The 15,002-nt window shown below is 50.4% G+C and overlaps 1 protein-coding gene across 1 annotated transcript in view; it reads left to right on the plus strand.

Moving 5' to 3' along the window:
- Positions 1-15,002, plus strand: part of LOC132384591 (bromodomain adjacent to zinc finger domain protein 2A-like) — a 181,792-nt gene that overhangs the window by 77,180 nt on the left and 89,610 nt on the right. Inside the window, exons 11-14 of the mRNA XM_059955810.1 lie at positions 1,601-1,662; positions 3,066-3,209; positions 8,252-8,506; positions 11,095-11,309. Coding sequence (XP_059811793.1) covers positions 1,601-1,662; positions 3,066-3,209; positions 8,252-8,506; positions 11,095-11,309 — 676 coding nt within the window. The remainder of the gene's footprint in view (positions 1-1,600; positions 1,663-3,065; positions 3,210-8,251; positions 8,507-11,094; positions 11,310-15,002) is intronic.

Below are 15,002 nucleotides of genomic sequence, written 5' to 3' on the forward strand. Positions count from 1 at the left end.
TCGTAGGGCTGATTCTGGCTTATCCTCTTGGACTAATGCTCATTTATGAGGCTGAAGGAATGACTGCAGAGAAAATCCCTCAGGACTCTCAATAATGGACCTTATTGTGCAGCATTTTACCCCATGAATAGGTGATTCCATAATTAGGCTTAAATGCTATGTTCTTGTTAAAAGATTGCTCACATTTTCATTTCATTTTTCAATCTTTTTTATTGATTTTCAAATAAAGAATATACAAATACAAATCGAAAGAGGAGTTTAACAAGTAGATAATATAAAAGACATATAAACAGCAATATTAAAGACAAAAAGCATATAATATCAAACTCAAATAGGTAATATATTATGCTGTTGTATATATACAATGGTCAGAGAGAAATTACAACTCTTCATAGCAATCGTAAAAAAAAAAGATTGGAAATTTTATTGATAGAGAAGGAAAAACCCCATTAACTAAACTAAAACAAAAAAGAGAGAAAGAAAAAAAAAGAAAGAAAAAGAAAGATTGGGCAGTCCAAATGAGGATAAACTTAAAAAAGAAAGAGAGAGGAAAAAAACACATCCTTCCAGTCATCTCCGAACCTTCATGGACAAGGATATTCTCCAAAGAGAATAAAGAAAAATAAATAAATAAAGATAAATTAAATCATGTGAAGATATTGAATAAAGGGTCGCCAGACTTGTTCAAAATCAAAAGATGTATCAAGTGTCCGGCTTCTAATTTTCTCCAAGCTTAAACGTGACATGATGGAGGAGAGCCAATAGAAAACAGTAGGTGGGTTAGATTCTTTCCAGTGCAGCAAAATAGCTCTCCTAGCCAGTAAAGTTGAAAAAGCTATCACATGTTGGGCGGAAGCAGACACTTTGCTTGCTTCCTCCAGAATAATCACAAAAGTTGCTGTAAGTGGATTAGGTTGAACATCCATATCTATAACTTTAGATAATATTCTAAATACATCCCTCCAAAAATTATTTAAACTTACACATGACCAAAACATATGGGTTAGAGTAGCCACTTCTGCATTACATCTATCACAAATAGGGCTTATATTATGAAAAATATGCGCCAATTTATCTTTGGACATATGGGCCCTGTGTACTATCTTAAACTGAATTAAGATACGGCGTGCACAGATAGATGAATTATTAACTAAATAATAAATTTTACTCCATTGGCATTGCTCGCATTTTATCGCATTCATCTGCATTATTTTCTGCTGGAAGGAGAGATTATTGGATGTGGCCCCTCCTCCCTTTACAAGCTGGCAGCAGGGGGACACTGTTCGAGGGCAGGCAGTAGGTTAAATACCCACCCGAGCATTGAAGGCCAATCTTTCCCCGTTCCTGCACCCCATATGGACCTGTTGCATTGGGAGCAGTTTGCTTTTCAGTTCAAGGGCATGTTACCCAGTTTATACGGGTGACTGACCCACACACCCCGGCCCAACCCCCCCCCCCCCCAACTCCACTGTGCCAGAGCTGAATTTGCTCAACCGGCCCAACCCTGCTCAACCAGCCAAAGTATTTTTATGGTTAGTTTGGTTGCAAGAGAATGGAAATTGATTGATTAATCTGGTTCTCTTTGTGATTTAACTTCTAGCTGTTCTGAATCCAAAAGAGACACAGATACTGAAAGCACTGATGAATAAATTGAAGCAAAAGGTATTTGAAACCGGAACCATTGTCAAAGCCTTATTAGCGCTTAGTCAGCAGGGGGACAGGAGGTGCAAGGGTCTGCTGGTAGTTTTAAGTGTAGCTCAACTAACTGGGAGTAAGGGCCTGCTTCCACTTGAACAGCTGCTAAAAGCCCTGCATGAAATGTGTTTGTGTGGGTTTTCAATGCAGTTGCCTGGAGACCTGACTATGTTGGAAATATAACTAATTTAATGGTAATGGACGGTAATGGGCTGTGTTTACAGGGAGCTTGCAAGGCCAACCTGTGCAGTGAACTGTCAAACTGACATCAGAATATATACTGGGTCAGAAAAAACTCCTACTAGAACCGAACCTGTGTCGGCCAGGTCCTGACACACAGTTTAAAGTGGTAAAATTTAGATCTGTTGGTTTCCATTCCCCTTGAAAGCTGAAGGGGAACAGAATGAGGCGATTCAGCCCCATTGGCCCTGCTTAATTAGGCTGTGATTGGTTTATACCACTGATCCATTCATGTCCCTTGCTGCCCCTAGCTGTGCAAGGAGGTGATGCTGAGACTTTATAAGGCACTGGTGAGGCCTCACCTCGAGAATTGTGAACAGTTTTGGGCCCCTCATCTTAGCAGAGATGTGTTGGCATTGGAGAGGGTGCAGAGGAGGTTCACAAGGATGATTCCAGGAATGAAAGGGTTATCATATGAGGAACGTTTGATGGCTCTGGGTCTGTACTCGTTGGAACTCAGAAGGATGAGGGGGATCTCATTGAAACCTTTTGAATGTTGAAAGGCCTAGATAGAGTAGATGTGGAAAGGATGTTTCCCATGGTGGGGGAGTCCAGGGCAAGAGGGCACAGCCTCAGGATAGAGGGGCGTCCAATCGAAACAGAGGTGTAGAGAAATCACTTTAGCCAAAGAGTGGTGAATTTGTGGAATTTGTTGCCACATGCAGCTGGGGAGCCCAGGACGTTGGGTGTATTTAAGGCAGAGATCGATAGGTTCTTGATTGGACATGGCATCAAAGGTTACAGGGAGAAGGCTGGGAACTGGGGTTGAGGAGGAGATAGAAAAAAGGATCAGCCATGATTGAATGGCGGAGCAGATTCAATGGGCCAGATGGCCTAATTCTGCTCTGATGTCTAATGGTCTTGTGCCAGTAAATTGGCAAGTGATATTGCACATTGGTAAAAGGTTATCCATGAGGAAGTGCCACTTTGCTATCTGATTCACCTGATGGGTCAGTTAGTAAGTGCAGCCTGCAGCAAAGCTCCAGAACTCAAGGGCTTCCAGGCCCTCTGCTGATCTCAAATGGGGTAACAACAGGAGGGCAGTACAGTTGGCTAATGTTCTCCACGTGTGCGCAGCACGAGCACCCTCAGCAAAGTGAAAAACCCTGCCAATTTTGCCTCCTTTCCAGCAGGGGCCAAGTAAGGTGCAGAAGGCAAACAGGATGAAAGAGGAGAAGGTGATAAAAAGGCAGCAGAAAGTGAAGCAACAGAGACTGCAGCTCCTGCATGAGATGAGGAAACCCACTGAGGATCTGTATCTGAGAGATCTCAAGGTAGGCATTCAAAGCAAAGAGGGATCACAAAGTAACTGTCAAAGGAAGGGTCCATGCTAGCAATCTTAAAACGCCATATATAGTTTCCCCACAAAGGTCACATTTCCAAAATGTGTCCCTCAGGTAGTCAGTGTCATGGAGCCATTTCACTGTATAGGGATCTGACACGTGCTTAAAAAGGGGGAGGGTGAATCCTGGTGTATTGTCAGTGAAATGTGTGAGGGGGTACCCAAGGCCTGTTCTTATGCTCACCTGGTTCCTTTAGTTGGATTAAAGACCATGGCATGAAACTGCTGCCATTCAGCTCCATCCAGGTGAGTATCACGCCAGACAGTGTAAGTCGGCAGTACTAACTTCCAAGTTAGGAGGTTTAAGCTCAAGTCCCACTTCAGGGATTTGAGTTCCAAGTTCTATTCCATGCGGTACCGAGGGAGGGTCACACTGTGGGCAGGGCGGTACTGAGGGAGGGTCACACTGTGGGAAGGGCGGTACCGAGGGAGGGTCACACTGTGGGAAGGGCGGTACCGAGGGAGGGTCACACTGTGGGAAGGGCGGTACCGAGGGAGGGTCACACTGTGGGAAGGGCGGGTACCGAGGGAGGGTCACACTGTGGGAAGTGCAGAACCGAGGGAGGGTCACACTGTGGGAAGGGCGGAAGTGAGGGAGGGTCACACTGTGGGAAGTGCAGAACCGAGGGAGGGTCAAACTGTGGGAAGGGTGGAAGTGAGGGAGGGTCACACTGTGGGAAGGGCGGTACCGAGGGAGCGTCACACTGTGGGAAGGGCGGAAGTGAGGGAGGGTCACACTGTGGGAAGGGCGGTACCGAGGGAGGGTCACACTGTGGGAAGGGCGGGTACCGAGGGAGGGTCACACTGTGGGAAGTGCAGAACCGAGGGAGGGTCACACTGTGGGAAGTGCAGAACCGAGGGAGGGTCACACTGTGGGAAGGGTGGAAGTGAGGGAGGGTCACACTGTGGGAAGGGCGGTACCGAGGGAGCGTCACACTGTGGGAAGGGCGGAAGTGAGGGAGGGTCACACTGTGGGAAGGGCGGTACCGAGGGAGGGTCACACTGTGGGAAGGGCGGTACCGTGGGAGGGTCACACTGTGGGAGGGGTGGTACAGAGGGTGTCACACTGTGGGAAGGGCGGTACCGAGGGAGGGTCACACTGTGGGAAGGGTGGTACTGAGGGAGGGTCACACTGTGGGAAGGGCGGTACCGAGGGAGGGTCACACTGGGAAGGGCGGTACCGAGGGAGGGTCACACTGTGGGAAGGGCGGTACCGAGGGAGGGTCACACTGTGGGAAGGGCGGTACCGAGGGAGGGTCACACTGTGGGAAGGGCGGTACCGAGGGAGGGTCACACTGTGGGAAGGGTGGTACTGAGGGAGGGTCACACTGTGGGAAGGGCGGTACCGAGGGTGGGTCACACTGGGAAGGGCGGTACCGAGGGAGGGTCACACTGTGGGAAGGGCGGTACCGAGGGAGGGTCACACTGTGGGAAGGGCGGGTACCGAGGGAGGGTCACACTGTGGGAAGTGCAGAACCGAGGGAGGGTCACACTGTGGGAAGGGCGGAAGTGAGGGAGGGTCACACTGTGGGAAGTGCAGAACCGAGGGAGGGTCACACTGTGGGAAGGGTGGAAGTGAGGGAGGGTCACACTGTGGGAAGGGCGGTACCGAGGGAGGGTCACACTGTGGGAAGGGCGGTACCGAGGGAGCGTCACACTGTGGGAAGGGCGGAAGTGAGGGAGGGTCACACTGTGGGAAGGGCGGTACCGTGGGAGGGTCACACTGTGGGAGGGGTGGTACAGAGGGTGTCACACTGTGGGAAGGGCGGTACCGAGGGAGGGTCACACTGTGGGAAGTGCAGAACCGAGGGAGGGTCACACTGTGGGAAGGGTGGAAGTGAGGGAGGGTAACACTGTGGGAAGGGCGGTACCGAGGGAGGGTCACACTGTGGGAAGGGCGGTACCGAGGGAGGGTCACACTGTGGGAGGGGCGGTACCGAGGGAGGGTCACACTGTGGGAAGGGCGGTACCGAGGGAGGGTCACACTGTGGGAAGGGCGGTACCGAGGGAGGGTCACACTGTGGGAAGGGCGGTACCGAGGGAGGGTCACACTGGGAAGGGCGGTACCGAGGGAGGGTCACACTGTGGGAAGGGCGGTACCGAGGGAGGGTCACACTGTGGGAAGGGCGGTACCGAGGGAGGGTCACACTGTGGGAGGGGCGGTACCGAGGGAGGGTCACACTGTGGGAAGGGCGGTACCGAGGGAGGGTCACGTTGTGGGAGGGGTGGTACCGAGGGAGGGTCACACTGTGGGAAGGGCGGTACCGAGGGAGGGTCACACTGGGAAGGGCGGTACCGAGGGAGGGTCACACTGTGGGAAGGGCGGTACCGAGGGAGGGTCACACTGTGGGAGGGGTGGTACCGAGGGAGGGTCACACTGGGAAGGGCGGTACCGAGGGAGGGTCACACTGTGGGAAGGGCGGTACCGAGGGAGGGTCACACTGTGGGAGGGGCGATACCGAGGGAGGGTCACACTGTGGGAAGGGCGGGTACCGAGGGAGGGTCACACTGTGGGTTGGGTGGTACCGAGGGAGGGTCACACTGTGGGAGGGGTGGTACCGAGGGAGGGTCACACTGTGGGAGGGGCGGTACCGAGGGAGGGTCACACTGTGGGAAGGGCGGTACCGAGGGAGGGTCACACTGTGGGAGGGGTGGTACCGAGGGAGGGTCACACTGGGAAGGGCGGTACCGAGGGAGGGTCACACTGTGGGAAGGGCGGAAGTGAGGGAGGGTCACACTGTGGGAAGTGCAGAACCGAGGGAGGGTCAAACTGTGGGAAGGGTGGAAGTGAGGGAGGGTCACACTGTGGGAAGGGCGGTACCGAGGGAGGGTCACACTGTGGGAAGGGCGGTACCGAGGGAGGGTCACACTGTGGGAAGGGCGGGTACCGAGGGAGCGTCACACTGTGGGGGCGGAAGTGAGGGAGGGTCACACTGTGGGAAGGGCGGTACCGAGGGAGGGTCACACTGGGAAGGGGCGGTACCGAGGGAGGGTCACACTGTGGGAAGTGCAGAACCGAGGGAGGGTCACACTGTGGGAAGTGCAGAACCGAGGGAGGGTCACACTGTGGGAAGGGTGGAAGTGAGGGAGGGTCACACTGTGGGAAGGGCGGGTACCGAGGGAGTGTCACGCTGTGGGAGAGGTGGTACTGAGGGAGGGTCACACTGTGGAAGGGGTGGTACTGAGGGAGGGTCACACTGTGGGAAGGGCAGTACCGAGGGAGGGTCACACTGTGGGAAGGGCGGAAGTGAGGGAGGGTCACACTGTGGGAAGGGCGGTACCGAGGGAGGGTCACACTGTGGGTTGGGTGGTACCGAGGGAGGGTCACACTGTGGGAGGGGCGGTACCGAGGGAGGGTCACACTGTGGGAGGGGCGGTACCGAGGGAGGGTCACACTGTGGGAAGGGCGGGTACCGAGGGAGGGTCACACTGTGGGAGGGGTGGTACCGAGGGAGGGTCACACTGGGAAGGGCGGTACCGAGGGAGGGTCACACTGTGGGAAGGGCGGAAGTGAGGGAGGGTCACACTGTGGGAAGTGCAGAACCGAGGGAGGGTCAAACTGTGGGAAGGGTGGAAGTGAGGGAGGGTCACACTGTGGGAAGGGCGGTACCGAGGGAGGGTCACACTGTGGGAAGGGCGGGTACCGAGGGAGCGTCACACTGTGGGGGCGGAAGTGAGGGAGGGTCACACTGTGGGAAGGGCGGGTACCGAGGGAGGGTCACACTGTGGGAAGGGTGGAAGTGAGGGAGGGTCACACTGTGGGAAGGGCGGTACCGAGGGAGTGTCACGCTGTGGGAGAGGTGGTACTGAGGGAGGGTCACACTGTGGAAGGGGTGGTACTGAGGGAGGGTCACACTGTGGGAAGGGCGGTACCGAGGGAGGGTCACACTGTGGGAAGGGCGGAAGTGAGGGAGGGTCACACTGTGGGAAGGGCGGTACCGAGGGAGGGTCACACTGTGGGAAGTGCAGAACCGAGGGAGGGTCACACTGTGGGAAGGGCGGAAGTGAGGGAGGGTCACACTGTGGGAAGTGCAGAACCGAGGGAGGGTCAAACTGTGGGAAGGGTGGAAGTGAGGGAGGGTCACACTGTGGGAAGGGCGGTACCGAGGGAGGGTCACACTGTGGGAAGGGCGGTACCGAGGGAGCGTCACACTGTGGGGGCGGAAGTGAGGGAGGGTCACACTGTGGGAAGGGCGGTACCGAGGGAGGGTCACACTGTGGGAAGGGCGGGTACCGAGGGAGGGTCACACTGTGGGAAGTGCAGAACCGAGGGAGGGTCACACTGTGGGAAGTGCAGAACCGAGGGAGGGTCACACTGTGGGAAGGGTGGAAGTGAGGGAGGGTCACACTGTGGGAAGGGCGGTACCGAGGGAGTGTCACGCTGTGGGAGAGGTGGTACTGAGGGAGGGTCACACTGTGGAAGGGGTGGTACTGAGGGAGGGTCACACTGTGGGAAGGGCGGTACCGAGGGAGGGTCACACTGTGGGAAGGGCGGAAGTGAGGGAGGGTCACACTGTGGGAAGGGCGGTACCGAGGGAGGGTCACACTGTGGGAGGGGTGGTACCGAGGGAGGGTCACACTGTGGGAAGGGCGGTACCGAGGGAGGGTCACGCTGTGGGAGGGGTGGTACTGAGGGAGGGTCACACTGTGGGAGGGGTGGTACTGAGGGAGGGTCACGCTGTGGGAGGGGTGGTACTGAGGGAGGGTCATGCTGTGGGCAGGGCGGTACCGAGGGAGGGTCACACTGTGGGAAGGGCGGTACCGAGGGAGGGTCACACTGTGGGAAGGGCAATACCAAGAGAGCGTCACACTGTGGGAGATTCAGGGCTGGAAGAACCATGTTGAAGGAAGGTACCTGTTTAATGTTACTCCACGTGACTATTAGTATGGAAACAAGTGCTATAATGATTTTGCTACAGAGTGTGTGCAACTCCAGTAAAATAATCCTCACCCCTGGCATTTTTCTGTTTGCAGCCTCTGCCAGAGTTTAAGCGCATTGCAGGCCTGGTTCTTTCAGGCCGTGCCTTTTCCGACTGTCTCACAGTGTTTGAGTTTCTGCACACCTATGGCAAGGTGTTAGGCTTCAATGTTCTCAAAGACATGCCCACCCTGAAAACGCTCCAGGAAGGCCTGCTGAACGTCGGAGATGCAGTGGGCATTATCCAGGACCTGCTTATTAAGTTACTCGACATTGCAGTAGTTAATCCAGGATTGCCTAATCAGTACCAGGTATGGAGCCCAAAGCACGGCTGAATGCCTTGTAGTCTGTCACACTGTCACACAAGGGGAACTCGAGAGACAAAGGTAGAACATTAGTTGATGGACAGGAAAAATGGACTAATGGATGTAGCTCAGAGGGCTTGAAATTCAAGGAGAAAGGGTTCAGTTCATAGACATGTGGCCCTAGCACAAACAAGAGAAAATCTGCAGATACTGGAAACCTGAACAACACTTGCAAAATGCTGGAGAATCTAAGCAGGTCAGGCAGCATCATGGAAAAAAGTACAGTCGGCATTCCAGGCTCTAGCATTCATCAGAACCCTGTTGAAGGATCTCGACCCAAAACATCGACAGTTTACTCTTTCCATGGATATTGCCTGGCCTGCTGAGTTCCTCCAGCATTGCTTGTGTGTTTGTTGCTTGACTTGTGGCCCATCTGTTTTGTGTAGAGGAATTTGAGATAATGTATTTGGACAAGGAATGTACACTCACTATGAGGTGGGTGGGTCATCTGAATAAGCAGAGAGACCTAGAGATTCAGAGGCATAATTCTCTGGCGGTCTGTGGGCAGTTTAGAAACAGAGGCATATGAGAGTCAGTGATAAAAACGATTAATGAGTCTGCAGAAGATGATGGTTAGGGCACAGCTGGATTGCATGGGCAGTTTTGGCCCTTTCTAGAAGGGGCTTGAGACATTGATTTGCACAGATGCAGAGAAGACTATGAGGGGATTTGATGGAGTTTTTAAATGATGAAGGGTATTGAGAAGAAAAGGTGATGCTTATTCTTCCCGGGAATTTCCAGATCACAGCATCAAATCTCCTTGCAAGCTCTGTAACAGCCAGCCCCACAGTTCTCCCATTTTGCAAACAAACTCTGTTCCTTTAACACTGGCCTTGAATACAACACCCACCCTCTTTACCTGCAACACCACACTTCCTCCCCTGGGTGTGCTTCAATCTCTTTAAAATCTACCTCTGATGATCCCTGCTCCCAGGTTAAATGCAGACGTATGATGTGTGAGTGTCAAATATAAACCAAAAGCAGTCTGATTTGAATTGTCACATATGCAACTGACATTTTCTGAATTGTCCTTCTGTTACCAGTAACACTAATCTGAAGCACCTTGAGAAATGTTCATGCATGAGAGGTGTTGTTCTTGTGTTAGCCAGTACTCACAAAGCCCCTCCAGAGGAAGGGGGCAAAGGAATGGAATGGCACCTTTCATCAACTTCAACATTAGAAAAACGAGAAGGGGCTGGAAGATTATCCTTCAGAGCAACAGCACCTCAGTGTGGGACTGTGAACAGAACGGCGGACATTCTCTACACTAACCAGCCCGTTGACTGTGAGAGGGCTAGAACCCCACAGGAAATAAATCTGCAGATGCTGGAAATCTTGAGAAAATGGGGAGGGAGGAGCAACACACACGAAGTGCTGGAGGAACTCAGCATCTGTGGAGGGGAATGAACAGTCGACATTTTGGGCTGAGACCTATCATTAGGACTGGAAAGAAGAGGGCAGAAGCCAGTTGGTGGGAGGGGAAGGAGTACAAGTTGGCAGGTGATAGGTGAGAGGGAAGCTGGGTGGCTGTGGGAGGGGGTGGGGGGAATAAGGTAAGGGGAATAGATAGAGTGGACAGCCAGCACCTCTTCCCCAGGGCACCACTGCTCAGTACAAGGGGACATGACTTTAAGGTAAGGGGAGGGAAGTTCCAGGGGGATATTAGAGGAAGGTTTTTTACTCAAGAGTGGTTGGTGCGTGGAATGCACTGCCTGAGTCAGTGGTGGAAGCAGATACACTAGTGAAATTTAAGAGACTACTAGACAGGTATATGGAGGAATTTAAGGTGGAGGGTTATGTGGGAGGCAGGGTTTGAGGGTTGGCACAACATTGTGGGCCGAAGGGCCTGTACTGTGCTGTATTCTTTGTTAAGAAGCTGGGAGGTAATAGGTGGAAGAGTTAAAGGGCTGAAGAAGAATGATTCTGATAGGAGAGGACAGTAGACTGTGGAAGAAAGGGAAGGAGGAGAGGAACCAGAGGGAGGTGATGGGTAGGTGAGGAGAAGAGAAGGGGTGCGAGTGTAAGCAGACTGTGAAGTGGAAAAAGAGAAGGGGGAGGGAGGAGAAATCACTGGAAGTTAGACAAATCTATGTTCATGCCATCAGGTTGGAGGCTATTTGGCTGGAATGTGAGGTTCTGCTCCTCCAGCCTGAGTGGCCTCTTGGCGGCTGTGGACCGACATGTCATAAATATCCCTTTTCCTCTGTCTTTACTCGTAATGTATACTAAATACTGCAATCCGTTGGAAGCAGACTTTTATTCTGTGTATGGTCCAGTGCTAGCTTATGTGCAGCCCTGTATAAAGCACTCTCCAAACGCTGTTAGTCTCCATGTCACCCATTTTCCCTGCCTTTCATGCACCCCACGTGTTATCCCTCTGTGTAGACCCTTCATAGCAGAACCTTGTTGCACTGTTGTGATGTTGGACTGGCAAATACCTTGACTTATAAATAAATTATGTTGCCTTCATCTGCTGTTTCTTTCGACAGCTCTGAAGTTCACAGCAAATAATAACTAATCTATTTCTTTACTAGTCAGTTACACTTCTAAGGGAGCGAATCCGTGACATTCAAATCACCAGGAATAACGTGTCAGAAGTGCTGCGGATTTTCCTAGAAGCGTATGGTGTGGAAGCGGAGTTATGTAGAGGTCTGAAGAGCAAATCCTTCCAGGCGCACTCTTCCGAGAAAAAGGCGTCGGTGCTGGCCTTCCTGGTCAATGAGTTGTTGGAGAACAGCTTTGTCGTAAGGTAAGTGAGCCTCCCTTCCAGCAGGGACTGCTAAAGCACCAAAAACAAAAGCCTGGCCCGTTAGCCGTATGGAGATGTGGCGTAGAAACAGGCCCTTCATCCCACCAATTCTATGCCGACTATCAACCACCTATTGACATTTATCCAACGCTAATCCCATATTATTCTTTGCATATTCCATTGACTCAGATTCTGCCACTCATTTACACATTAGTGGTAATTTGCAGTGGCCAGTCAATCTACCAGTTGCTTGATAGTTGTACGTAGAAACAGGCCTTTTGGCCCATCTAGTCCGTGCCAAATTGTTATCCTGCCTTGTCCCATCCCATCGATCTGCACCTAGACCATAGCCCCCCATATCCCTCCCATCCATGTACAGTGGTGCTAGAAAGTTTGTGAACCTTGTAGAGTTTTCTTTATTTCTATATAAATATGACCTAAAATGCGATCAGATCTTCACATAAGTCCAAAACCAATTAAATAAATAACAAAAATTATACTTTTATTTATTGAGAAAAGTGATCCAATATCACATGTATTTGTTGGAAAAATTATGTGAACCCCTGGGATAATGCCTTCTACAAAAGCTATTTAGAGTCAGGTATTGCAATCAATGAGATGAGATTGGATGTGTGGGCTGTAGAGGTGCCCTGCCTTATAAAAAGGCACACAAAGTCAGGTTACTGACAGAGCCTGCTCTTCTCAATAAAGCTCTATTTATGTTCACCATGCCTCGATCAAAACAACTTTCAGAGGGCCCTAGATGAAGAATCGTAGAGATGCACAAAGCTGGAAAAGGCTACACAATAATTTCTAAAGACCTGAGTGTTCATCAGTCCCCAGTAAGAGAAATTGTCTACAAATGGAGGAAACTCAGTTCTGTTGCTACTCCCCCTAGGAGTGGGCATCCTGCAAAGATCACATCAAGAGCACAACGTGCAATGCTGAAGGAGGTGAAAAAGAACCCAAGGGTAATAGCAGAAGACCGGCAGAAATCTCTAGAACTTGCTGAAGTTCATGAACTCTGTTCACATGTCCACTATAAGAAAAACACTGAACAAGAATGGTGTTCATGGAAGGACACCACAGAAGAATCCACTGCTCTCCAAAAAAATATGGCTGCACGTCTCAAGTTTGCAAAAGAATAACACTTCTGGGACAGTGTTCTGTGGACAGATGAGACAAAAGTTGAATTTTTTTGCAGAAATGCACGTTGCTATGTTTGGTGGGAAAAGGGCAGTGCACACCAAAACCTCATTCCAACTGTGGAGAGCATGGTGGAAGGAGCATCATGGTTTGGGGCTGCTTTGCTGCCTCAGGGCCTGGACAGCTTGCAATTGTTGAGGGAACAATGAATTCAAAATTGTATTTTAAGGGGAATGTCAGTGTAGTAGTCCGTTACCTGAAGCTGAATAGAAGTTAGATAATGCAGCAAGACAATGATCCGAAAGACAAGAGTAAATCAACACCAGAATGGTTTAAAAAGAAGAAAATTCACATTTTGGAATGGCCAAGTTAAAGTCTTGACCTTAATCCTATAGAAATATTGTGGATGGACCTGAGGCAAGTTCATGCAAGGAAACCCACCAACATCCCAGAGTTGAAGCAGTTTTGTAAGGAGGAACGGCCTAAAATTCCTCCAAGCTGATGTGCAGGACAGATCAACAGTTACCAGAAACATTTGGTTGAAGTTATTGCTGTACAAGGAGGTCACACCAGTTACTGAAAACAAAGGTTCACATAATTTTTCCAACAAATACATGTAATATTGGATCATTTTTCTCAATAAATAAGTGAGCAAATATAATGGTTTTTTTTGTGTTATTTATTTAATTGGGCTCTCTTTATCTAGTTTTGTGAATATCTGATCACATTGTAAGTCATAGTTAGGCAGAAATAGTGAAAATTCTACAGGGTTCACAAACTTTCTAGCACCACTGTACTTATCCAGACTTCTCTGAAATGTCACAGTTGAACCCATATTTACCACTTCCACTGGCAGCTTGTACCACACATGCTCCATCATCTGAGTGAAGTTCCTCTTAGGTTCCCCTTAAATATTTCACCTTTCACTCACTTCTGATCTCTAGTTTTAGTCTCACCCAACCTTAATGAGGAAAAGCATGCTTGCATTTACCCAGTCTATACCGCTCTTAATTTTGTATCAAAATTTCTCTATCAAATCTCCACTCGTTTTCCTCTATCTATGAGATGGTGCAAAGATATTTGAGATGAAGAACTGATCTGAGCAGGAAATCAAAGGAGTTAATCTGTCTCTGGTGAGACAGGAAGGGCTGAGTTGGCCTAGGCTACGGTCTTGGTAGGGGGCAACTTTGTCAAGTGCCTTGTCCTCTGAACCAGTGAGTGGAATGATCAAGCTAAAAGGAAACACATAATTAAGAAAAGGGGAATTCAGAGACAACATGTATAACACACATTCAACACAAAATGTTGGAGGAACTCAGCAGGCCAGGCAGCTTCTATGGAAAAGAGTACCGTTGACATTTCAGGCCGAGAAGGGAGCACCAGAGGGAGGTGATGGGCGGGCAAGGAGATAATGTGAGAGAGGGAAAAGGGGATGGGGAATGGTGAAGGTGGAGGGTCTATGACCCAATGTAGATTGGGAGACCGCTTCGCCTACACTCCATTCGCCAGAAGAAGCGGGATCTCCCAGTGGCCACCCATTTTAATTTACTTCCCATTCCTATTCCGATACGTCAATCAAGTCAAGTCGCTTTTTATTGTCATTTTGACCACAAACTGCTGGTACAGTAGACGGTAAAAACGAAACAACGTTCCTAAAGGACCCTGGTGATACATGAAACAACACAAAACCACACCGGACTATGTGAGACAACTCAGGGCTACACGAGACTACGTAAAACAATCCAATGGCCTCTACTGTCGTGATGAGTCCACACTCAGGTTGGAGGAACAACACCTTGTGTTCCATCTGGGTAGACTCCAACCTGATGGCATGAACATTGATTCCTTGAACGTCTGGTAATGCGTTTTCCTCCCCCACCCCCCCTTCACCATTCCCCATCCCCTTTCCCCCCCTCTCACCTTACCTACTTGCCTGCCCATTGCCTCCCTTGGGTACTCCTCCCCCCCACCTTTTCTTTCTTCCACAGCCTTCTGTCTTCTCCCACCACCTTCTCCAGCCCTGCATCTCTTTGCTTCACCCCTCCCCCTCCCGGTTTCACCTATGACCTTGTGTTTCTCGCTCCCCTCCTCCCCCACCTTTGAAATCTACTCCTCAGCATTTTTTCTCCAATCCTGCTGAAGGATCTCGGCCCGAAATGTCAGCTGTACTCTTTCCTACAGATGCTGCCTGGCCTGCTGAGTTCCTCCAACATTTTGTGTGTGTTGGTTCGATTTCATAAGACCACAAGATATAGGAGCAGAAGTAGGCCATTTGGCCCATCGAGTCTGCTCCGCCACTCAATCAGGAGCTGAACCAATTCTTCCAGTCATCCCCACTCCCCTGCTTTCACCCCATACCCTTTGATGCCCTGGCTAATCAAGAACCTATCTATCTCTGCCTTAAATGCACCCAATGACTTGGCCTCCACAGCCAGTTGTGGCAACAAATTCCACAGATTTACCACCCTCTGACCAAAGTAATTTCTCCGCATCTCAGTTCTAAATGGATGTCCTTCAATCCTGAAGCTGTGTCCTCTTGTCCTACAC

This window comes from Hypanus sabinus, chromosome X1, assembly GCF_030144855.1.
Source record: "Hypanus sabinus isolate sHypSab1 chromosome X1, sHypSab1.hap1, whole genome shotgun sequence".
In the NCBI taxonomy this organism is placed as follows: Eukaryota; Metazoa; Chordata; class Chondrichthyes; order Myliobatiformes; family Dasyatidae; genus Hypanus; species Hypanus sabinus.